Source organism: Mobula hypostoma, chromosome 28, assembly GCF_963921235.1.
Source record: "Mobula hypostoma chromosome 28, sMobHyp1.1, whole genome shotgun sequence".
In the NCBI taxonomy this organism is placed as follows: domain Eukaryota; kingdom Metazoa; phylum Chordata; class Chondrichthyes; order Myliobatiformes; family Myliobatidae; genus Mobula; species Mobula hypostoma.
The window spans coordinates 29,950,158-29,974,947 of NC_086124.1; the positions used below are offsets into that span (position 1 = coordinate 29,950,158).

A 24,790-nucleotide genomic window follows, 5' to 3' on the forward strand; every position below is an offset into this window, starting at 1 on the left:
GGCTGAGTGCAGGTCAGTGGGCCTAGGTGAGAGTAAGAGTTCGGCACAGACTAGAAGGGCTGAGATGGCCTGTTTCCGTGTTGTAATTGTTATATGGTTATATTGAAAGATCTACATAGAGTGTATATGGAGGGATGTTTCCTATAGTAGGGTAGTCTTGGACCAGAGGGCATCGTCTCAGAATACAAGAAAAAATCTGCAGATTCTGGAAATCCAAGCAACACACACAAAATGCTGGAGGAACTCAGTAAGCCAGGCAGCATTTAGGAAAAGAATACAGTCGATGTTTCGAGGCCAAAACCTTTCGGCAGGATTGGAGATAAAAGCTAGACAGTAGGTTTAAAAGATTGAGGGAGGGGAGAAAGAAACACAAGGAGATAGGCGAAAGCTGGGGAGGGGAAAGATGAAGTAAAGAGCTGGGAAATTGATTGATGAAAGAGACAGAAGGCCATGGAAGAAAGAAGAGGGGGGAGGAGCACCAGGGGGAGGTGGTGGGCGGGCAAAGAGAAGGTGAGGGGAAAAGGGGATGAAAATGGTGATGGAAAACAGATAGAGCTTAGGTGCTCTACCAGAGACAAGGTTCCTCTTGTCCTCACTACCACCCCACCAGCCTCCTCGTCCAGCACATAATTCTCCGAAGCTTCCATCACCTCCAAAGGGATCCCACCACCAAGCACGTCTCTCCCTCTGCCAGCCCCAACTTGCTGCTTTCCACAGGGATCACTCCCAATGTGACTCCTTTGTTCATTTGTCCCTCTCTACTGATTTTCCTCCTGGCACTTATCCTTGCAAGCAGAACAAGTGCTACACCTGCCCCTACACCACCTCCCTCACTACCATTCAGGGCCCTGAACAGTCCTTCCAGGTGAGGCGACACTTCGCCTGTGAGTCTGTTGGGGTCATGCACTGTGTTCGATATTCCTGGTGTGGCCTCCTGGATATCGGTGAGACCTGGCGTAGATTAGAAGACTGCTTCGTTGAGCACCTACACTCTGTCCGCCAGAAAAAGTGGGATCTCCCAGTGGTCACTCATTTTAAATTCACTTCCCATTTCCATTCTGATATGTCCATCCATGGCCTCCTCCACTGTTGTGATGAGGCCACACTTAGGTTGGAGAAACACCACCTTATATTCCATTCGGGTAGCCTCCAACCTGATAGCATGAACATCGATTTCTCAGACTTCCAGTAATGCCCCCCACCCACCCCCTCCCTCACCTTTTCCCATCCCCTTGTTCCTCTCACCTTTTTGCCTACCCATCGCCTCCCCTTGGTGCTCCTCCCCCCTTTTCTTTCTTCCATGGCCTTTTGTCTCTTTTACAAATCAACTTCCCAGCTCTTTACTTCATCCCTCCCCCTCCAGGTTTCACCTATCACCTGGTGTTTCTGTCTCCCCTCCCTCCCCACCTTTTAAATCTACTCCCCAGCTTTTATCTCTAGTCCTGCCGAAGGGTCCTGGCCTGAAACTTCTACTGTACTCTTTTCCAAGATGCTGCCTGGCCTGCTGAGTTCCTCCAACATTTTGTATGTGTTGCTCAGAATACAAGGATGTCTATTTCGATGAGGAGGAATTTCTTTAGCCAGAAGGAGGTGAATCTCTGGAATTCATTGATGGCTGAGGAGGCCATGTCATTGGGTATATTTAAAGTGGAGATTGATGGGTTCTTGATTAGTCAGGGCATCAAAGGAACAGGGAGAAGGCAGAGGGAGGGATTAGAAGGGATAAATCAGTCATGATTGATGGCAGAACAGTCTTGATGGACTAAATGGCCAAATTCTGCTCCTATGTCTTACGCCTCAAGGCCAACTTCTACCCTCATTATCGAACAGTGTCCTAGTATGATAAGATGGACTCGAGTTCACAATGTACCCCGTCATAGCCATGGGCATTATTCTCTGCCCACACTGCACTTTCTCTGCAACTGCAACACTTTATTCTGTATCCTGTTACTGTCTCTCCCTTGTAGGCAATGGCACCATACAACATCGGAGCAGAATTAGGCCATTCGGCCCATCAATATGCTCCCATGTACTACCCAATACACTAACGTGATGAAATGATCTGTATGGACGGCATCCAAAACAAAGTTTTTCCCTGTATCGCGGTACATGTGACAATAATAAACCAACTCCTTCCCTACTCTTGTTGCTTGGCCTGCAGATCATTTGTTGCTCCAGATTCCAGCATCCTGTGACTCCCACGCTTACTTAATGGCTAGATTACTTGATCCCAGTTAATGACACTTGCTTGTATCTAACCCTCTGCCCTCCCCCAACCTCTCTGCCACCTGAAACTAACCTGCTCTCTTTCTCAGTTCTGATTTGCTACACTGTCTGACCCACTGTGTATTTCCAGCAACATACATTTTGATTCACGCCTCCTATCTGGCAATGCATCACCTAACCCCACTCAGAGATAGGTACCACACAGAAACAGGCCCCTTGGCCCATCGCATCCATACTAATCACTGAGGACCCACTTACAGCAACTCCATCCTTCAATTCTCCCCATATTCCCATCAACTCTTCATCAAACGCCAGCACCTATCCACACATCTAGTAATCTAACTTGCTGCATCATGGCCTAGTACAGAAACAGCAGTGCCCAGGAATGGAGAAGTCTACAAAGAATAGTGGACACAGTCCAGTCCATCACACTAAAGCCCTCCCCAACAATGAGCACACTTATAAGGAGCACTGCCACAAGGAAGCAGCATCCATCATCAAGGACCATCACAACTCACCCTGAATCCAGACAGTGCCAGCTCCTCACTACTGCTGGGCAGGAGGGACAGGAGCCTTAAGTCCCACACTATCCAATTCGGGAGCAGTTATTACCCTACAATCTTCAGCCTCTTGAACTGGCATGGATAACTTCATTCACCACAGATACAGCACGGGAACAGGCCCTTCCAGACGTTCCGACCTTGTCACTCAGCAACTCCCAATTTAACCTCAGCTTAATCATGGGATAACTGATGATGGACGCTGCTTTCTTGTGACCAATGACCAATTAACCTACCAACCAGCAGGTCTTTGGACTGCAGGAGGAAACTGGCACACGCAGAGGAAACCCAGACAGTCATGGGGAGAACATACAAGCTCCTTACAGACAGTGGCGGGAACTGAACCCGGATCGCTGGTGCTATAAAACATTACGCTATCCACTCCACCACCATGCTGCCCACAGTATTCTTCCACAACCACAGACTCACTTTCAAGGACTCCACAATTCATATTCCCAATATTATTTATTTTTACTGTTTGCAGTTCGTCTTCCTTTGCACATTTGCTGCTTGTCAGTCTTTGTTCATGTGTGTGTCTGTCTGTCTAGGTACCATATCCGATGCGGACTTTGGTGACCTTGGTTTTCCATATAGATCTATCCTTCGTTTTTGGGATGACTTCCATTTCCTCGATGTGTAGCCACCTGGCTATGCTTTTGATGTACATAAGCCGAGATCTTCCTCTAGGTTTGCTTCCCTCAATCTTTCCAGAGAGTATGAGTTTTTCTAGTTCATCTTTCCGCATGATGTGTCCTAGGAATCTGAGTTGTCTTTCTCTTATTGTTGGTATGAGTGATCGAACTGCTTGGGCTCTTCTGAGAACTTCTTCATTTGATGTGTGTGTGGTCCATGATATTTTTAACATTCTCCTGTAGAACCATAATTCAGCTGCTTCTAGTCTCTTTTCCATTGCTGGAGAAATGGTCCAGCATTCACTTCCATAAGTCAGGATAGAATAAATGGCCCATTGCTTTGCTTTGCTTTTAGTTAGTTGCACGGTGGGTTTTTTTGGGGGGTTTTTTTTTTCTTTTTTTTCCATTGATATATATATAAAATTTAGTATACTATTATGTTATCTTGGTTTCTTATGTTTAAATTACATTGTTTGTAGTATTTTTTTTGGTATTGCTACCTTCTGGAATTTTATTATATTTTAACATTGTATTAATGTTTATATGGTTTACCTTTTTGTATACTTATTTAATAAAAAGATTTAAAAAGGATAGAATAAATGTAGCACTGCAGTATTCTGTTTTTAGTGGTTATGTATAGCTTTTCACAAATTTCATTGTAATTATTTAGTTTCCTGTAAATGTCCACAAGAAAGTGAATCTCAAGGTGATGTATACATACTTTGATAATAAATTTACTTTGAACTTTGATACAAATACAACTGAGCTACCAACCTGCACACCTTTGGATGGGACGGGAAGCATGTAAACTCCTCTCCGGCAGCACTGGAGCTCAGGATTGAACTCCGGTCACTGGAGCACCTCTACAGCAAGCTATGCCCTCACAATCCTCCCCTACGCACAGCCCCAACCCAACACCAAGCTAGCCCCTCTGCATTTCCCCGCCCCTCTGCAGTTCATTCATCATCACTCGCAGTAGCTTGAATAAGTTCAAAGTAAACAGTACATACAGTGCCTTGACCAGGTTTTCAGCCCTCACACTATTTTCATATTTTGCTGTCTCATTTTCTAGACTTAAAATATATCAAAGAAGTATTTTTTGAGGTTATCTACAAAACATTATGCATCATGTCAAATCAAAAGAAAAATTCCAAAGCCTGTCAATTTATTGAAAATTAAAAATCAAAATTGTGAGGCTGAAAAAATATTCATCCCCTTTGCAATTATTATGCAAACTTCCCTCAGGTGCAAGACTGTTTATTATTTACCAACGCACACAATTTATTGATGTAGAAAATTGGAGGAACACCTGTTTTCAATGAATTCATGAGAACAACTACTCCCTCTTTCTGTAAGGTTTGACAGTACAGTAGATTGTCAACAGACCAGACCAAACTGAAGTCAGAAGAGCATTCAAGGCACGTCAGGGAGGTAATAATAGAGAAGCACAAATCTGGGGAAGGGTACGGGACCATCTCAAAGGCACTGAACATAACTTGGTGTTCAGTGCAGTCCGTCATGAAAAAGTGGAAAAACTATGAAACCATAGCCGCACTGCCTAGGTCAGGCCACCCCTCTAAACTTAATTGCTGGAGAAGAATGGCACTTGTAAGAGAGGCCTCCGTGACACCAACAGTCACTCTGAGTGAGCTGCAGAGGTCGGCAGCTGCAACTGGAGATGAATTTCATGGGTTTACAATCTCTAAGGTCTTGCACGAAAAGGGTATTTAGGCAAGAGTAGCAATATGCCCTAGCTAAAAAAAAATCCTTACCTGTAAAGATTCTGCAAAGCATCACTTAGAAAATACTGTAAAGGTGTGGCCTCAACACTAAGTGGTGTGTGAGGCATAAATTTTACACTACACATCAGCCAGGTGACACCATCCCTACTGTAAACAATGGTGGAGGAAGTATCAGGCCATGGAGATGCTTTTCAGCAGCAGGGACTGAAAATCTAGTCAAGATTGATGGGAAGATGGATGCTGCTGAATACAGAGAGATCCTGGATAAAAACCTGCTAGTCTGCCAGAAAGCTTAAACTGGGGAGAAAGTTCTGTAGGACAATGACCCAAACTGCACCGCCAGAGCAACCATGAAGTGGCTTCAAATGAAGAAAATCGATGTCCTTGAGTGGCCCAGTCAGAGTCCTAGCCTTAACCCGATCCAACATCTCTGGCTAGACCTCAAGGTTGCCGTCCACCACTGCTCCCCAACTAACCTGACACAACTTGAGCAATTTTACAAAGAGGACTTACATTTAGACTTATATAGACTATAGACTACAACCTCACCCAATTACTGCTATTTTTGAGTTACCAATGATAGAATCAAATCGTTTAACCTCTTCAGCTCGTCGGATGATTGCATTTCTTACTTTAGTAGCTAGAAGATCCATTTAGCTGATTTGAAAAGAGATTAATCCTCCTACCACATTTCATTGGTTTTCTCAAACTATGTTGTGTTTAAATTTGGAAAGAAATAGAAGTGTTGTTTATCATCCCTCTATTAAATTCAAAAAGACTTGGAGGCCATTTATTCAACATTTTCATATGATGTAACTTGACCATTTCCAAACTTATTTTACTTCTCTGTAATATTGGTTGAGAGGAACGGAGTCGTCGACACTAAGGTTTTCTTTTTTCTCTTTTTTTTTAACGATGTTACAAAACAGCCCACATCTTTTTTTTAGTTTAGTTGATTAATTCTGTTTAGATTAGTTTTTTTTTGTTTTTTTTTTACTTTTTCATGATGTTTTTTAGATATTTCCTTTGTTTTATATTATTCATTTGTATCCTATATGATTGGGAGTTTTATCATTTAAGTGTTATCCGGCTTTATAGTCACATATTAATTATAACAATGTATTCCCAATATCTTTGTACAATTACCATGTTATGTTTATTTTTATGAAACTAATAAAAAGATTGAAGAAGAATTTTACAAAGAGGAATGGCAAATCTTGCTCATCATGCTATTCAAAGCTAATAGATGCTCATTTATGTAAACAAAGGTTTGAGGGCTGAATTATGTTTTGAAGGCCATATACTATCACCATATGCTATCTTGAGATTCATCGTCTTGCAGATATTCACAGTAGAACAAAGAAATGCAATAGAATCAGTGAAAAACTACACACAAACAACCAATGTGCAAAAGAAGAGAAACTGTACAAATAAATAAATATTACTGAGAACACAAGCTGTAGAGTCTTTGGAAGTGGGTCTGTAAGTTGTGGAATCAGTTCAGTGTGGAGCTGAGTGAAGTCATCCACACTAATTCAGGTTGACGGGTGATAACCATTCCTGAAGGTTGACGGATGATAACCATTCCTGAACCTGGTGGAGTGGGACTTAAAAGTCTGATGACAGCAGCGATGACTTTATGTCAGACCCTGCCACCTTCAGCACTCCTGACCTTCTTGGCCCTGCCCACAGCTAAAGAAGCCATGCGCCCCACACTGTGCTCCCCACTCCTCACGTGCCTCGCCTCCCCCCTCAGCCCACCACCCACCTGCCGCCGGCGTCATGTAGCGCTCCGTGGCCTGGCTGGGGTTGCTGCTCCCAACGCGGTTGACAGCCACGACCCGGAAACTGTAGTTGACGTAGGGAGAGAGTTCCAGCACAGCCTGGAGTTGGTTGCCCTTCATGTGCTTCAGCTTGTGCCACGTGCCTGGTTCAAAAACGTTCTCCTCAAACTCAATGATGAACTCTGGAGGAACAGGGGCAAAACTTCAACGACAGCAAAATCGTAAACACAAGAGATTCCACAGATGCTGAAAATCCAGAGCAACACACAGAAATTGCAGGAGGAACTCAGCTGAAGGATTTTGGTTTGAAATGTCAACTATTAATTCCCCTCCATAGATGCTGCCTGATCTGCTGAGTTCCTCCAGCATTTTGTGGGTGTAATTCAATGTCAATTCCTCCCTGCCCCCTCACCGAGACACAGAGCTCTCAGTTACTGAGAGCTCAACCCTCACACCCCGTCATCCTTCATACAGACTGAATCACTCAGTATCCAGCTCGCAATTCCTCACCCTCACACTTCCCACCCCCACTTCTCACACATACTGAGACATACACTGTTGCATACACCCCACCCTTTCACTCCCTAACTCCGCAATCCCTCACACACACCACTGTTACACACATCCCACCCCTCATCCATCACACACATAGCACTCAGTTACAGACATAACCACAACCCCCCCAACCCACAACACTCTCCAACCATCACCCCTCCTCAATCACTCAGAGCACCCAGTTACAGGCTGTCCCAGTCCCCCCCCCAACAAAACTGGGAAATCAGACTAGAGCGATAGATAGAGACTGCACCCTTCACACACTCTGAGCCCTCGTCTCCTTCCCACTCGGAGACCGGGGTCATGCAGCAGTGAAAGGTTGAGCCTAGCCCTGTCCTCTCCTATTCACTCCATCTGGGAGCAGGAAACACTTCCTCCCCCACAGAACCACCTCTCGCAGCTATTACAGTCAGTAGTCTTTTTGGATAAGTCTTTATTAGCTTTATATAGTGCGATGAGCAGGATTTGCCCATTCCCCATGCAAACCTGCTCAGGCTCTGCCAAGTTAGTTGGGGAGTAGCAGTGGACAGCAATCCTGAGGTCTTGCCAGAGATGTTTGATCGGGTTAAGGTCAGGACTCTGACTGAGCGTTACGAGATGCCCCTAACTGCGCCAGCTTCCAGGATTTAGATGCTCAAGCTCCCCAGAGCACAGATAGCTGACAAGGGTTCAAGACTGTCCTGCTAATTGATAATCAGGTTTCTAGTGCCAAAAATTGAGTGATTAAGGAACACCTGAACTGTGGTTCTGTGCTCAATCGTAAGCCTACTTGTGATAACATCTAGTGTTTGTTTTGAGCTCAGATCCAGTGTAATTCCATGTCTCAAACCTTGCTTTGGATATCCCAGCATTTGGGTCCAATTCCTCCCCATCCAGGACTCCCGTCACAGTACGACTGAGACAACATAGAACCAGCAGGGTATCAGTGCTTTTTGTCAGCTATGGCCAGCCACAGTGAAATCATTTCCAGACATGGCCTGGAGATACCTGACCTCCAGGTCTCCATTTGCCACGTATTGCAGAGAGGAAGCTGAAGTCACTCGGGTGAGGCTGTTGGCCGGTCCATCTTCCAGCCCCGGAGAGATTCGATGGTGACCCAGGTTCTTGCCTCGGCTTCCTCGTCCAATGCCCATTAGTAATTGAACTCCAGCCGTCCCGGTTCCCTTGGGAACGCAAAAATGTGGCCTTCATTATCTCTCTTCTGACTGGAAGAGCCTGGCCTGGGCCACCACACATTGGGAACGTAGGTCAGAAATTTGCTCGGATCTGGAGGAATTCAGGGCTGCCATGAGGAAGGTGTTTCATCACCCCATCAGAGCCAGCCAAGCTTCTGACTGCCTGATGAAGATCCGACGGTGGGGGTGGGGGGAAGATGATCAGTGGCCGACTACACAACCGAATTTTAGCCCTTGGCCCAGGAGAGTGGTTGGAACGGGGAGGCCTTGGTCACACTATACCGCCACGGACTCAGAGATGAATTGAAAGATGCCCTTGCCTTGGGAGAGCCAGCAGAGAACTTGGAAGTTCTGATCGGCCAGTCCATCTGTCTCGATAATCGTCTGGCAGAGTGAGAGTAGGACCATGTCAGGAGGGTGAGCTGGTCTGAGTCCGGTCCCTACGCATTGCAGTTCCCCTTCCCAACCTCGGACCATAACCAGTTCAAGATGTAGTCGAACCCATGCAGGTTACTGCTACTGGACTATCTGCCGATGAGAGGTCCCAGCATTGCTGCTTTTACTTTGGGGAAGCAGGTTACCTGTGGGCCGAATGTCCAAAGTTGTAGCTACCTGGGAAACTGCTAAGCCATCTGGTGTCAGGAGAGCTGTGATGGTAGTAGCCACTATGCCCAATCCCACAGATTATAGTTTCATGCTGAAGGAGGAGTTCACTTGGGGTAAGAAGTTGTGGCAAGTGAAGGCTTTTATGAACTCTGGGGTGGCGGGTAATTTCCTGGATTTAGGAACTGCCCATCAATTCAACGTACTGCTATGAGAGTTGAGCCAGGCCATGCCCTCAACTCTCTTGGAAGGCCGCCTGCTCGGGTCCGGGCAGATCCAGCAATTGACTGTGATGTTGCAGATGAGGACGGGATCACGTGGAAGACATTAGTTTCTACATTACTGACTCTCCACTCATACCCCTGATCCTCGAGTACCCTAGGCTTTCCCAGCATAGCCCACCCGTGGACTGGAGAGAGGAGAGAATCACTGCTTGCTCCAGTCATTGTAAGAGAGTCAGCTTGTGGCATGGTGTTCCGACACCCAGATTCCCTCGTGACCAATGCCCAGTAAGGGGACAGAATTCAGTGCAGAGGGACCTGAGGCCTCTGGAGACATAGTCCAGTCCTCAAGAGTGGACAAGCTGGTCCTGGCCAATGGGACTGGGCGAGCCCCGACACAGTCTAGTTGGGATCCCACTGGAACTAGAGAGAGGGAATCTATAGTTCAGGAAAGTCCAAGGAAATGACCAAGCAGACTGAGAAACGTGCTGCTAAGCTTAAGGAATTCAGTCACCAGGTTCCAAGGAAGGCAAAGACTCCCTGAAGCCTGTTCCCAAGGGGCAAGAACCCTCTGTAAGGCCTTGCTACTGTTTCCTGAGGATACAGACAGGGATTTGGACTCAGTTTTGGCCACTGTTTCTACTTTGTGAGCTTAGGGAGAGAACTCTGAGGTCTGTCGAATCACCCCAATCACCTAAGAAGCCTCAGGAATCATCCTCGATGGAAGGTCAGGAGGAGATAGCAACATCCAAACCAGTCAGAATCCGTTTGGAGGACTGGAAGAGGTCTTCAGCAAGGGAGAGGCCTCGACTCTTCCACTGCACTGACCCTATGACTGTGCTGTAGATCTGCTGCCTGGTACTTGTCCCCCACAGGGTTGATTGTATGCACTCTCAGGTGCAGAGAGAAGCGCAATGGAGGAGAATGTAAAGGATGCTCTTGCCATGGCTTCATTCAGCCCTCTACCTCACCTGCCAGTGTAGACTTCTTCTTCATACAAAAGAAAGATGGGAACCTGCAGCCAGGATTTGATTATAGGGGATTAAACCATATAATGGCCAAGAATCGCTACCCCCTTTACACTCATGAATATGGCTTTCAATATGCTCCAAGGAGTGAGGGTATTCACAAAAATATGCCTACAGAGTGCATACAATCTGGTCCATATTATGGAAGGCGATGAGCGGAAGACTGCATTCAATACACGAACCGGGCACTACGAGAACCTGGTTATGGTCTTGTGAACTTTCCAGCCATTTTCCAAGCCTTTATAAGCGATGTATTCCGGGATACACTCCTTTGTCTAGATGATATCATAATCTTCTCCAAGTCCATGAAAGAGCATGTCACCCACGTCAGGGACACTTTAAAGAGGCTTCTAGACCTTTTGGACTTTATTTTAGAGAAGTTGGAGAAGTCAGAGTTTCATGTGACAACTATTTCGTTTTTGGATTTCATCATCTTCATGGCAATCTCAAGATGGACCTTACCAAGACCCAGGCAGTCAGAGACTGGCTACCACCATCCAGTATCAAACTAGTTCAGCGATTCCTGGGGTTTGCTAACTTCTACCGGAAGTTCATCAGGAACTTCAGCTTAGTGGCAGCTCCGCTGACAGTGCTCACTAAGAAATCCATGGGCCCTTTTGTCGAGATGATTGAAGCAGAGGCTGCTTTTCAGAGCTTAAGCAGTTCACAACAGCTCCCATCTTGGTTTCTCCTAACCCAGACCTTCCCTTTATTGGGGAAACAGATGCCTTAGACATCGGAGTGGGTGCACTCTTGTCTCAAAGATCACCTCCAGACAGTAAACTTCACCCGTGTGCATTCTTCTCCAGGTGGCTACACTGGCAGAGAGGAACTATGACATCGGGACCTTCTTGCGGTTAAGTGAGCCTTGGAGTCCAAGAGGCTGAATTCCAGGCAGGCCAGGTTGGCTTTGTTCTTTAACTGTTTTGAATTCATCCTGACCTACTGACTGGGGTTGAAAAACCAGAAGCTAGATGCTCTGTCCCGTCAGTTTGATGAACCAGAGTGAGAAAAGCACCCTATCACCAGGGTGGTAGCACCATGGTGCTGACGCTCTAGTTCACAGGCCCAAGCTCAAGGGGAGATTCCTAGGAACAGTCCTCCGGGTAGGCTGTTCGTCCCAAGTTCCGTCAGGTCCCAGGTACTCCATGGGGACGTTTATCGAGAATGACTGCACACCCAGGGATTGCCAGGACCCTTGAGTTTATCAAAAGGAGGTACTGGTGGCCTGGAATGACGAAAGAGGTTCAGCAGTATGTGCAGGCAAGCAAAGTGTGTGCTCAGAACAAGGAACCCCTACCCGACCTCAAGGACTTCTCCACTCCCTACCTGGTCTGGAAAGACCTTGGACACACATCTCCATGGACTTGGTCACAGGTCTCCCACCATCAAAGGGGAAGCCAGTCAGCATGGTAGTTGTCGATCAGTGTTCAAAAGCCTGCAAGTTCATTGCCTTGGAGAAGCTACTGTCCGCAGCGAAGATGGCTGAGATTGCTCTGGACCAGGTCTTCAGGATCCACAGATTCCCGGTGGACATTGTCTCAGATCGTGGTCCACAATTCACATGGCATTTCTGGAGGGCTTTCTGTAAAACTGACAGGGGCAACAGCAAGCCTTTCCTCTGGGTTTCACCCGCAGTCCAACGGCCAGGTGGAGCGGACCCAACCAGGATTTAGGTGCCTGACCTTGGAAAGACCTGATGAGTGTGACCATGTGATGTGGGCAGAGGTTGCCCTCAACACCTTACGGCATTCGGTGCATAGGATGTCACCTTTCAAGTGCCAGTTTGGTTATTCTCTGCCTCTCTCTCCGAGGTTGGGGTCCCTGAGGCCGAAGATTTCATCCACCCGCTGCAAGTAAAGGGCAAGAGAGATTTTGCTGGACTCTACCTGAAGAGTGGAGACCAAGGCGAACCGAAAGAGAAGTCAAGGACCTGCTTTACAGCCCAGGTAACAGGCCTGGCTGTCCACTCATGATTTGCCTCTCTGCGTGGAATCTAAAAAGCTGGTGCCCAAGTTCGCTGGACGCCTTGAAATCCTGAGGAAAGTAAACCCTGCCTGGCTTACACCTTGTAGGTCCCCGGTACCCTAAAGATCAATCCCACCTTCCACATTTCCAAATTAAAACCTGTCCGTGTCAGCTCCTTAGCCCCGCCACCATCCAGGTTTATCGAGAGGGAACAGGTCTTCACAGTGAAAAGACTTTTGGACTTGCGTACCGTTCAAGCAGTTTGGCAATACCTCACGGACCGGGAAAGATTTAGACCCGAGGAGAGATGCTGGGCACCCGAAAGAAACATCTTGGATCTAGCTCTCATCCATGATTGTCATCACCACCTCTCCCACAGCCAGGGCTGTCAGGGGTCGGCCACAGGGAAGGGGGTCTTGTTAAGAGATGCCCCCCCCAACACGCCAGCTTCCAGGATTTAGATGCTCAAACTCCCAGAGTACAGATAGCTAACACAACCCCTTTAAGGGTTGAGGACAGTCCTGCTAGTTGGAAATCAGGTTTCGAGTGCCAAGAACTGAACATTTAATGAACACCTGAACTGTGGTCCGGTGCTCAACCATAAACCTACTTGTGATACCATCTACTGTTTCTTTTGAGCTCAGATCCAGTGTAATACCATGTCTCCAATCTTGCTTTGGATATCCCTGCTTTTGGGTCCAATTCATCCTCGTCAAGGAATCTCTTCACACTGGGCCACTCCAGGATATAAATTTTCTTGCTCTGGCAGTGTGCTTTAGGTTGTTGTGCTGCTGAAAGACAAACTTCCTCCCTAGGCTAAGCTTTCTGGCAGAGATTAGCATGTTTTTATCCAGAATCGCTCTGTATTTGGCAGCATTCATCTTCCCTAACCTTAACACACTGTAATAGCTGTGAGAGGTGATCTAACTAAGTACTTAGCAATGGGAAATGAAATTTTGATCTGTTAACATTTCAGGTTTTGAATTTTTAGTTTTTCACGCTTTACAATTTTCCCTGTGTTTTGGGCATCTATTGCGAAAAAAGGAGCATATTCACAAATAAAAATTCTCAGTTAAATTGTTTCAAAATCCCTAATTCTAAAATTCATTTATGCAAACAAAGGGTCGGAGGCCGAATACTTTTTCCAAGGCACTGTAATCTTTCCTGTAATACCATGGGCTCTTATCTTGCTTGTCTAGCAGCCTTACGCGTGGCACCTTGTAAAAGGGGTGTAGTCCATCAGGTCCAGATGATCTATCTACCTTCAGACCTTTCAGCTTCCCAAGCACCTTCTCCTTAGTAATAGCAACTACACTCACATGACACTCGCAAATTTCTGACACACTGCTGGTGTCCTCCACAGTGAAGACTAACACAAAACACTTATTAACTTTGTCTGCCATTTCTTTGTCCCCTATTACACCTCTCCAGCATCATTTTCCACTGGTCCAATATCCACTCACCTATCTTTCACACTTTATATCTAAAAAACTTTTGGTGTCCTCTTTAATATTATTGCCTAGCTTATCTTCATATTTCATCTTTTCTTTCTTTATGCCTTTTTTAGTTACCTTCTGTAGCTTAAAAATTTCCCAGTCCTCTAAATTCCCACTAATGTTTGCTATACTATATGCCCTTCCTTTTGCTTTTATGCTTTCTTTGACTTCCTTTGTCAGCCACAGTTGCCTCATCCTCCCTTTAGAATACTTCATCACCTTTGGTATGTATCTATCTTACACCTTCCAAGTTGTCCCCAGAAACTTCAGCCATCGCTGCTATGCCATCATCCCTGCTGGTTTCCCTTCCAATCAACTTGGACTCCTCTCTCATGCCTCTGTAATTCCCTTCGCTCCTCTGTAATACTCAAATCTAGTTCCACTCAAGAATTGCTTTCCCCTAGTGGGCCCAAACAGAAGCTGCTCTAAAAAGTCACCTCAAGGGAGATGGCTTTCTACAAATTCCCTTTCTCAGGATCCAGCATCAACCTGATTTTCCCAATCCACCTGCATATTGAAATCCCCCATGACTATCATAACATTGCCTTTTCTATTTCTCGTTGTAATTTATATTCCACATCTTGGCTACTGTTTGGAGGCCTCTATATAACTCCCAACAGGGTCTTTTTATCTTTGCAGTTTCTTCACTCTACCGACAAGGATCCCATGTCACCTCCTTTTAATGATTTGATCTCATTTTTTTAACCAGAGCCATGCCACCCCCTCTGCGTACAATGTGTATCCTTGGACATGAAGCTCCCAACTATGACCTTCTCTCAGTCACAATTCAGTCATACATACCAATCTGCAACTGCGCTACAAGTCCATCTACCTTATTCCATTTACTGCACACATTCAAGTATAACACCTTCAGTCCTGTATTCATCGCCATTTTCGATTTGCCCTTTGCCCATGTTACACTTCAAGCCATTCCACTTACTGCAATTGTGCCCCGTCATCTGCCTGAGCTTCCTCACAGTCTCACTACACACTGCATCTAATTGTATACTGACTGCCAAACCTTCAGCCCTGTCACTGCTGCTCCCACCCCCCTGCCAAATTAGTTAAATATTCCCCAACAGCTCTACCAAGCCTTCCCACAAAGATATTGGACCTCCCTCGGTTCAGGTGTAACCCATATTTTTTGTACAGGTCATAAGAGATTCAGAAGTCTGAAATCCTTCCCACTGCAACAATTCCCTAGCCACTCATTCATCTGCCGAATCATCCCATTCCTGCCCTGACAAGCCCTTGGTACAGGGAATAATCCAGAGATTACTACCTTGAAGGTCCTGCTCTTCAACCTCTTCCCTAACTCCCTGCGCAGGACCTCTCCAACCTTTCCACCCTATGTCACTGGTGCCAATGTGCATGGCGACCTCTGGATGCTCACCCTGCCTCTTGAGAATCCTCTGCAGCCGCTCCGAAACTTCCTTGACCCTAGCACCTGGGAGGCAACACACAATCCTGGAGTCTCTTCTGTGGCCACAGCATCTCCTGTCCGCTCCCCTAACTAATGGGTCTCCTATCACTAACGCACTACCTGACTTTACCCTTCCCTACTGAGCCTCAGAGTCTGTGTTGTTGGTGTAGTAGCATCTACAACAGACTTCGGAGCGAAAGGTCCCGGGCTCAAATCCGGCTGGCTCCTTGCACAAGTTCTACACCGGCTGGGTTGAGCGTAGAGCTAGTAACTCGGCCTCGCAAAACCGACAAATGCTGAAGAAATGACAAGGTTGCCATCTGATGTGCCAAAGTGGCATGGGGTGGAACTGAAGCACGGAGCAAGCCACTGGCCACTGGCCTGACTGCTGCCTCTGTGCCTTGACAAGTCATCCCCCCCACCCCCCCAACAGCGTCCAAAGGGGTACACTTGTGACTGAGGGGAACCCTGACCTGGTAACCTACTCCCTTCTACTTCTCCTGGTGGTCACCCATCTGCTTTCTGAAGCCTGTACTCTGGGTGCAACCACCTCAGTAAATTGTAATGATCTGATCTGTACAAACAGTGTGCAAAACAAGCTTGGTACCTGTGACAATAATAAAAACACACACACACACACACACACACACAGCGTGGCGCACACCCCTACCCTCGATGGGACTGTTGTGAGCATTCCCTGGTGTCCACGACAGCAGCACCTCCCTGGGTTGGAAGTTTTCCATTTTCAGGTCAACGGGTGGGTCTGGCCGATCTGAAAAATACAAGGGAGTCCAGTGAGGGGACAACCAGACAGAAACGGAGCGAGTCGGAGAGGAGGTTGAGGCCGAGGCGAGGGAAGGTAGAGTAGGCAGGCATAGGGAAGAAGAAGGGTTGAGGTGAGGCAAGTGTGGAAGGTTGGGGTGAGACAGGTGTGGAGGGTTGGGGTGAGACAGGTGTGGAGGGTTGGGGTGAGACAGGCGTGGGGGGTTGGGGTGAGACAGGTGTGGAGGGTTGGGGTGAGACAGGCGTGGGGGGTTGGGGTGAGACAGGTGTGGAGGGTTGGGGTGAGACAGGCGTGGGGGGTTGGGGTGAGACAGGCGTGGGGGGTTGGGGTGAGACAGGCGTGGGGGGGTTGTGGTGAGACAGGCGTGGGGGGTTGGGGTGAGACAGGCGTGGGGGGTTGGGGTGAGACAGGCGTGGGGGGGTTGTGGTGAGACAGGCGTGGGGGGTTGGGGTGAGACAGGTGTGGAGGGTTGGGGTGAGACAGACGTGTAGGGTGCTAGAGGGGAAACATGAAGGTGTAGGAGGGGTTAGGCAGGGTTGAAGGGGGGCAGGTGGGAAGGGGAGAGGGGCAAGCAGGTGCGGGGGGGAGGAGGTGGAATTGCAGAGTCAAGAGTAGAAATGGACGAGGATGAAGGCATGGGGAGGCAAGCAGGTGCTGGTAGGAGGTGGGAATGGGGAGGGAGATAAGCCCATGTGCTTGGGAAGAGGAGGGGATAGGAGGGAGGCAGAGAGACAGGGGAGGGGGGAGATAAAGAATGAACAAAGTTAAATGAAGCAAGTGACCATGACATCCTCTGTTACCTCCTCACCCTGGAATGTGTCAACCCCTGGTGTGGAGGGAAGTTGCTCTGAGCGGTGTGGAAACACCAATGGAGAATCCTACAAAAGGTAATGGATTCAGCCCAGTCCATCACGGGTAAAGCCTTTCCACCATTGAGCACATCTACATGAAGCACTGTCGTAGAACAGTGGCATCCATCATCAGAGATCCCCACCAGCCAGGCCATGCGCTTTTCTCGCTGCTGCCATCAGGTAGAAGGTACAGGAACCTCAGGACTCACACCACCAGGTTCAAGAACAGTTACTACCCCTCAACCATCAGGCTCTTGAACTAAAGGAGATAACTACACTCACTTGCCCATCCATTGAGATGTCCCCACAACCAATAATCTCATTTTAAGGACTCTTTATCTTGTTATTTCATGCTGTCATTATTTATTGCTATTTATTTATATTGACATTTGCACAGTTTGTTGTCTTGTGCATTCTGGTCGATTGTTCATTGATCCTGTTGTAGTTACTATTCTAAGATTTGCTGAGTATGCTCCCAGTTAAGGGCATCTCAGGGTTGTTTTTAGTGACGTATATGTACTCGGATAATAAAATTTATTTTGTGTTCTGAGTGAGGGGTCGATTACCTGTGCGGGAAGGGAAGTTTGCGAGGTTGATGCCAGGATGCAGTCCGGGCCTGGCCTCACTGGCTGAGGCAGACATTGGACAGGAAAACCCACTGCTCAGAAACGGATTCTCCTTGGTCTGGCCAGATTTTCTGACAAAGCAGTGCACAGGGAACTGTACCTGTTCTTCGCTTATTTTTTCACAAATGTTTATTCACCAGCAAAATACCATAGAATAATCAGAGCTACATAAAGTATTTATACTTTTAAATTTAAGAATGATTATTACTATCAACAACCCAAGGGGCTCTCTGTTCCCAGAAATCCTCCATTGTAACAATAGAGACCAAGTGCTCCTTCTCCAAGGACACCCTCCAATTATCCCAAATGGTTGCATCACAGCCTGGTATTGAAACACCAATGCCCAAGAACAGAAAGTGATGGATACAGCCCAGTCCATCATAGGCAAAGCATTGAGACCATCTACAAGGAGAGCACTACAAGAAAGCAACATCCATCATCAAGGAACTCCCTCACAAAAAACATCATCCAGGCTAGGCTCTCTTCTATCATTGGGCAGGAGTTACAGGAGGCTTAGATCCCACACCACCATGTTCAGGAACAATTAATCCCCTTCAACCATTAGGCTCCTGATCCAGCGAGGATAACTTCTCCCGCCTTAACACTGACCTGATTCCACAGCCTGTGACTCATTTTCAAGAACTCTACAACTCAATAATGAGGTTAATAACGATGCGGAGTTTGAAGTTGGTTAACTCTTCTTCAATTTATGCTAGCCATTCATTGATTCAATTTAAAATTGTACATCGTTATCATTTGACGAAGGAGAGACTTTCTAAAATCTTTTCTAATGTTGATAGTTATTGTGATAGATGTAAAACTGAGATAACTACACTGACACATATGTTTTGGTCTTGTTCTATATTGGAACAGTTCTGGAAGTCAGTTTTTTCAACAATTTCTAAAGCACTTAAAATTAATCTACAACCTAATAAATAAACTGCTTTTTGGAATAATTCCTCAAAATATTCATGGTATTTCAGTGTCTGACCAACATGTTATTGCATTTGTTACATTAATAGCTAGGAGGGCCATTTTGTTGAAGTGGAAGGATACATCAGCTCCCACTTTGTCACAATGGTTCTCTCAAGTAAGTTATGTCTTAGTTTGGAGAAAATTAGAAGTCGAACCTTTGAACCTTTATTTGATTTTGAGAAAAAATGGGGCTCATTTGCTTGTTATTACCATTTGAGCTAATTGTAAATTTTTTGGTATATTTTCTTTTCTTGCTAGCAGTTTGATGTTTATTTTTAGAAGCTTTTTGTATGACACATGGCTCCGGGGTTGTACACCTAATGGGTTTTTCTTTCTCACTTTTTCTGCTTAGTAGGTTTTTTTGTTATCACAATTTTTTTTTTCAATCTTTAAGATAATGCCTTTTTTGAGACATTGTAAGTGTTGTTACTTGAATGTACTAGTGTTATTTCTTTTGTATAACATAACAATAAAAAGATTTGAAAAGAACTCTACAACTCATGTTCTCAGTGTTATTTTTTATTATTTGAACAATTTGTCTTTTTTTTCCACATCGGTTGTTTGTCAGTATTTGTTATTTATAGTTTCTCATAAATTCTATCATGTTTCTTTATTTTTCTGTAAATGCCTGCAAGAAAATGAATCTTAAGGTAGCTTGTGGTGACATAGATGCACTTTGATAACAAATTTACTCTGATTTTTCACCCAGGCATGTAACTCCAGAAGAGCAACAGAGCCCTCAGCTGCCTTCTGCCGGATGCTGTGAGCGGCTAGGCTGGCCATGCCCAGGAGCAGACCGACCAGGAGGTCCCCCCGAGCAACACGCACAGAATGCCGGAAGAACTCAGCAGGCCAGGCAGAGATGCTCTTTTCCACAAATGCTGCCCAGTCTGCTGAGTTCCTTCAGCATTTTGTGTGTGTGTCGCTTTGGATTTCTAGCATCTGTAGACTTTCTCGTGTTTGTGATCTCCTTGAGCGGTCGTCTCCCTCCAAATCAGGGACGTGAGACTCAAGTGCAGCCAAAATTTGAGGAGCAGCCCCTTCAAATATTCAGATAGAAGCGGCAACCCCTCACATTCCATATACACATCCTGGCCACTGAAAGGACAGTTGACTGGGCAGTCAGTGAGTCAACTCAAGGATCTGTTGGACAGCACTGCTCGATGCAATACCTTTCACCCCAGGTCCCCAATGCACAGGGGAAGGATTCCTGCACAAAAAGACCCCTGATGGGACATCTCTCGTTATTCAATTGGCAGGCAAGGACGAGGAAGTGAAAGAAAGACAGGAGCAGGAAGCCACACACAGGGCCAACCTGGAGATGATGATTTTCAGACCTTGGCCGAGGCAAGGAATGTTTCTTGTTTCCTGCCTGCTGCTGGAACCTCCCCACTGGTGTCATGAAGACACTGCACATCTTGTTAACAGATGCCCCTCTCCAATTCGGCCCATGACTTCCCACTCCAACACTGATACCCTGGGAAAACATGTTCGGCACATCCTTCAGAAGAAGGCCGAAGCAGTATTGCAGAGGAATATGCACTCTGCATTACAACGTCTCGACTACAACACGCATACCCCACAGGGAGGAAGACCGCATCCAATATGAATGGAGATGGTCCACTTTACACTTATGGCTGTGAGGCTAAGCATTGCTCCAATGCCATTTTTATACTTGCTGATGACACCACTGTCACTGGCCAAATCAAAGATGGAGATAAGTCAGCACATAGGAGCAAGACTGAAAATCTGGCTGAGTGGTGCCATAACAATAACCTCTCACTCAGTGTCAGCAAGACCAAGGAGATGATTATGGACTTCAGGAGGAGGAAACTGGAGGTCCATGAGCCAGCCTCATTGGGGGATCAGAGTGGAGGGAGTCAGCAACTTTACATTGCTGTGATATCATTTCAGAAGACCTGTCCTGGGTCCAGCACGCAAGTGTTATTATGAAGAAAGCACAACACTGCCTTTATTTTCCTTAGAATTTTGTAGAGATTCAGCATGACATCTAAAACTTTGACAAGCTTCTATAGATGTGTAGTGGAAAGTATACTGACTGGCTGCATCACAGCCCGCATCAATGTGCAAAAAACAACTGCAAATGCAAAAAGTAAATAAATAGATGAATAAATAAGTGTACGGGGTCTCTTCTTTGTACGTTAAATTTAAAATGGCTTCTTTGTTATGTTAATCTTTTAGATTGCTGCGTATGTGGATGAAACTGGCTTCTATGTTATGTTCAGTGCTGAGAAAGTCTCCAGCTGGACATTTGCTTGGGTTAGTACAGACAGCAGGTGCTATTAGTCAATGGGTGTTCATGTTATCGTTCTTTGGGTGATAATGCTGTCTCATATGACTGAGGACGGGGTTTTTGGCGGGGAGTCGGAGAAGAGACGGAGAGGACGGTGGACGTGCGGGGGTTTTTAGCGGGGAGTCGGAGGAGAGACGGGGAGTCGGAGGAGAGACGGGGAGTCGGAGGAGAGACGGGGAGTCAGAGGAGAGACAGGGAGGACTGTGGAGAGACGGGGAGTCGGAGGAGAGACGGGGAGGACGGCGGACGTGCGGGGGTTTTTGGCGGGGAGTCGGAGGAGAGACGGGGAGGACGGCGGACATGCGGGGGTTTTTGGCGGGGAGTCAGAGGAGAGACAGGGAGGACGGCGGACATGCGGAAAGGCTCCGGTCGATCGCTCTGGGTGGTCCCGAGCCGTGAGTCGACAGGATCCAGGTGGTCGTCAGGTATTGACTGAGCTCCAACGGTTGCGCACGAAGAACGTGGACTTTGATAAGTCTGGCGCCTCTTTTTTTCCATTACTTCCTTTTCTGTATCGAACTGACATTAATTTCATAGACTTAGTAATATCTATAAAGTGTACTTGGTAAAACGTACTGTGTGTGCTGGCTGATGATTGATGCTTGGGACTGATTCTGGTGGCATTGGTATAGCAACCGACCCAGTGGGAAGCGTTCAAGCCGGTGCCGGGCGGGATTTCCCCTAGACATATACGAGCCAATATAGCTGAGCGTTACATAAGCAATAAATATGCAGAAACATGAAATGAAGAGTCCTTGAAAGTGAGTCTATAGGTTGTTAGAACATTTCAATGATATGGCAGTTATCTCCTTTTATTCAAGAGCCTGATGGTTGAGGGGTAATAACTGTTCCTGAACCTGGTGTTTGCATTCTGGGGCTCCAATAGCTTCTTCCTGATGGCAGCAGTAAGAAGAGAGCATGACCTGGGTGGTGTGGGTCCTTCATGATGGATGCTGCTTTCCTGCCATAGCAGTTCATGTAGATGTGCTCAATGGTAGGGAGGGCTTTATCCACTACTTTTTGTAGGGTTTTCTGTTCAAGGGCATTGGTGTTTCCATGCCAGGCTGTGATGCAGCCAGTCACTATACTTTTCACCACACATCTATAGAAGCTTGTTCAAGTTTTCGATGTCATGCCAAATCTCCACAATCTCCTAAGTAGAGGTGCTGCTGTGCTTTCTTTGTAATTGCAGTTACATGCTGGGCTCAGGATATCCTCCGAAATAATAACACTAAGGAATTTAAAGTACCTGACACTTCTTACTCTGATCTCTGATGAGGACTGGCTCATGGACCTCTAGTTTCCTTTTCCTGAGGTCGATAATTAGCTCCTTGGACTTGCTGACATTGAGTAGGAGGTTGTTGTTGTGGCACTGCTCAGCCAGATTTTTAATCTTCCTCCTATATGCTGATTCATCACCATCTTTGATTTGGCCTACGACAGTGGTGTCATTGGCAAACTTGAATATGGCTTTGGAGCTGTGCTCAGCCACACAGTTATAAGTGTAAAATGAGTAGGGCAGGGGCTAAGCACACAGCCTTGTGAAGCACCTGCGCTGATGGAGATGGTGAAGGAGATGTTGTTGCCAATCCGACAGACTGGGATCTGCAAGTCAGGAAATTGAGGATCCAAAGCACAAAGAGGTACTGAGGCCAAGTCTTGGAGCTTATTGATTACTTTTGAGGGGATGACGGAATTGAATGGTGAGCTGCAGTCAATAAAAAGCAACCTGATATATGCATTTTTACTGTCCAGGTGTTTCAGGGTTGAGTGAAGAGCCAATTCAATGGCATTAGCTATGGACCTATTGCTCCACTAGGCAAATTGGAGTGGATCTAAGTCAATTCTCTAGAAGGAGTTGGTAAGTTTCATCACCAACCTCTCAAAACACTTCAGCACAGTGGATGTAAGTGCTACTGGCCGATAGTCATTAAGGCAGGTCACCACACTCCTCTTGGGCACTAGTGCAATTGAAGCCTGCTTGAAGCAGGTGGGTACCACACACTGCCAAACTGAGAGGTTAAAGACATCAGCGAACATTCCAGCCAGTTGATCACCGCAGGGCTTTAGTACTTGGCCAAGTACCCTGTCTGGGCCGGATGCTTTTCATGGGTTAACAATCCGAAAGCTGCTTGCACCTCAGCCGTAGAGATGGAAATCATAGGATCATCAGGGTTTGCGGGAGTTCGTAATCGTTGCTCCATGTTTTGACCATCAAAGCAAGTTTCACTGATTCAAGTTTAGTCCAGAATTGTTACTTAGCCCACAAGGTGGCTTTCCGCAGATCAAACTTGGAACTCTTGCAACTTTCTTGATCACCAGATCTGAATGCCTCTGATCTGGCTCCCAACAGATTGCTGATCTTACGGTTCATCCAGGGCTTCTGATTTGGGAAGACTCTGAATGATTCTGTGAGGACAGCTGTTTCAATAAAGTCTATTACAACCATGGGTGTTTTCATTTAGATCCACAGATGAGTCCTTGAACACTGCCCAGTCCACTGACTCAAAGCAATCCTGTAGCTGCTCCTCTGCCTCCCACCACCACCTCCTTTTCACCCTAATCTCTGCAGCCTGTGCTTGTGGGCAGTTAAGGGAATGACAGCCGAGTGATCAGATTTACCGAAGTGCGGTCTGGGCATGAAACAGAAGGCATTCCTTATCTGAGTAAATGGTGGTCTCATATATTGAGTCCTCAGGTACTACGGGTTATATTTTGATGGTAATTGGGCAGAATTTTCTTCAAGCAAGCCTGGTTGAAGTTCCCAAGTACGATTTGAAATGCATCGGGATGGACTGTTTCTTGTTTGGAGACGGCGTCATGCAGTATTACAGTGCGCTCTCACAGAATCTCCAAATGGCCTCACCTGCCTACCACCCATCCTTCCTCGCTTGGATCCACCCATCATATGCAAACTCCTGTTCCACCCCTTTACACTGGCTGCCTCCCTCTTTCTGTCCAGTCCCGGGGGAGGGTCTTGACCCTAAGATCTGAGTGCCTGCATCCCTCCACAGAGGACCTCTGCTCCATCCGTCACAACAGGGGAAATTCCCCTTAGCCACACATTTTAATTCTACTTCCCATTCCCATTCATTATAAATAGATAAATAAATAAACAGTTAATAGGATGCAGGAACAGTTTAGTGATGGGGCAAGTGAAGTTATCACCACTGGTACAAAAGCCTGGTGGTTGAGGGGAAATAACTGTTCCTGAACCTGGTGGTGTGAGTCCTGAGGCTCCTGTGTCTTCTTCCTGATGGCAGCAGTGGGAAGAGAGCATGTCCTGGGTGGCGGGGTACCTGATGATGATGCTACTTTCCATTAACAATGCCCTGTGTAGATGTGCTCAATGGTTCGGAGGGCCTTACCTGTGATGGACTGGTCTATATCCACTACTTTTTATAGGATTTCCCATTCAAGGCATTGATGTTTCCATACCAGGCTGTGACGCACTACACATATATACTCCACTACACATCAATAGAAGCTTGTCATGCCAAATCTTTGCAAACTTCTAAGAGAGTAGAGGCGTTGCTATGCTTTCTTCGTAATGGCACTTACGTGCTGCAGCCACTACTGATCCTCTGAAATGATAACTACGAGGAATTTAAAGTTGCTGACCATCTCCACTTCTGATCTCCCTTGGCCTTGAGTGACACTGAGTGAGAGGTTGTTGTTTTGACACCGCTCAGCCAGATTTTTTATCTTCCTCCCATATCCTGATTTGTCAACAACGGTCATGTCATCAGCAAACTTAAATATGGCATTGGAACTATACAGCCACACAGAAGTGCAAAGTGAGTACAGCCAGGGGGTTAAGTACACAG

At 46.5% G+C, this 24,790-nt stretch overlaps 1 protein-coding gene across 8 annotated transcripts in view; it reads right to left on the reverse strand.

Annotated features, from left to right (window-relative positions):
* The window catches only part of LOC134338659 (neural cell adhesion molecule L1-like), a 325,827-nt gene that overhangs the window by 41,400 nt on the left and 259,637 nt on the right, over positions 1-24,790 (reverse strand). For all 8 annotated transcript variants that reach the window (XM_063034658.1, XM_063034661.1, XM_063034664.1 and 5 more), the window contains 2 exons: positions 16,084-16,185; positions 6,929-7,126 (listed from right to left, as the gene is read on the reverse strand). In XM_063034658.1, the coding sequence (XP_062890728.1) occupies positions 6,929-7,126; positions 16,084-16,185 (300 nt within the window). The remainder of the gene's footprint in view (positions 1-6,928; positions 7,127-16,083; positions 16,186-24,790) is intronic.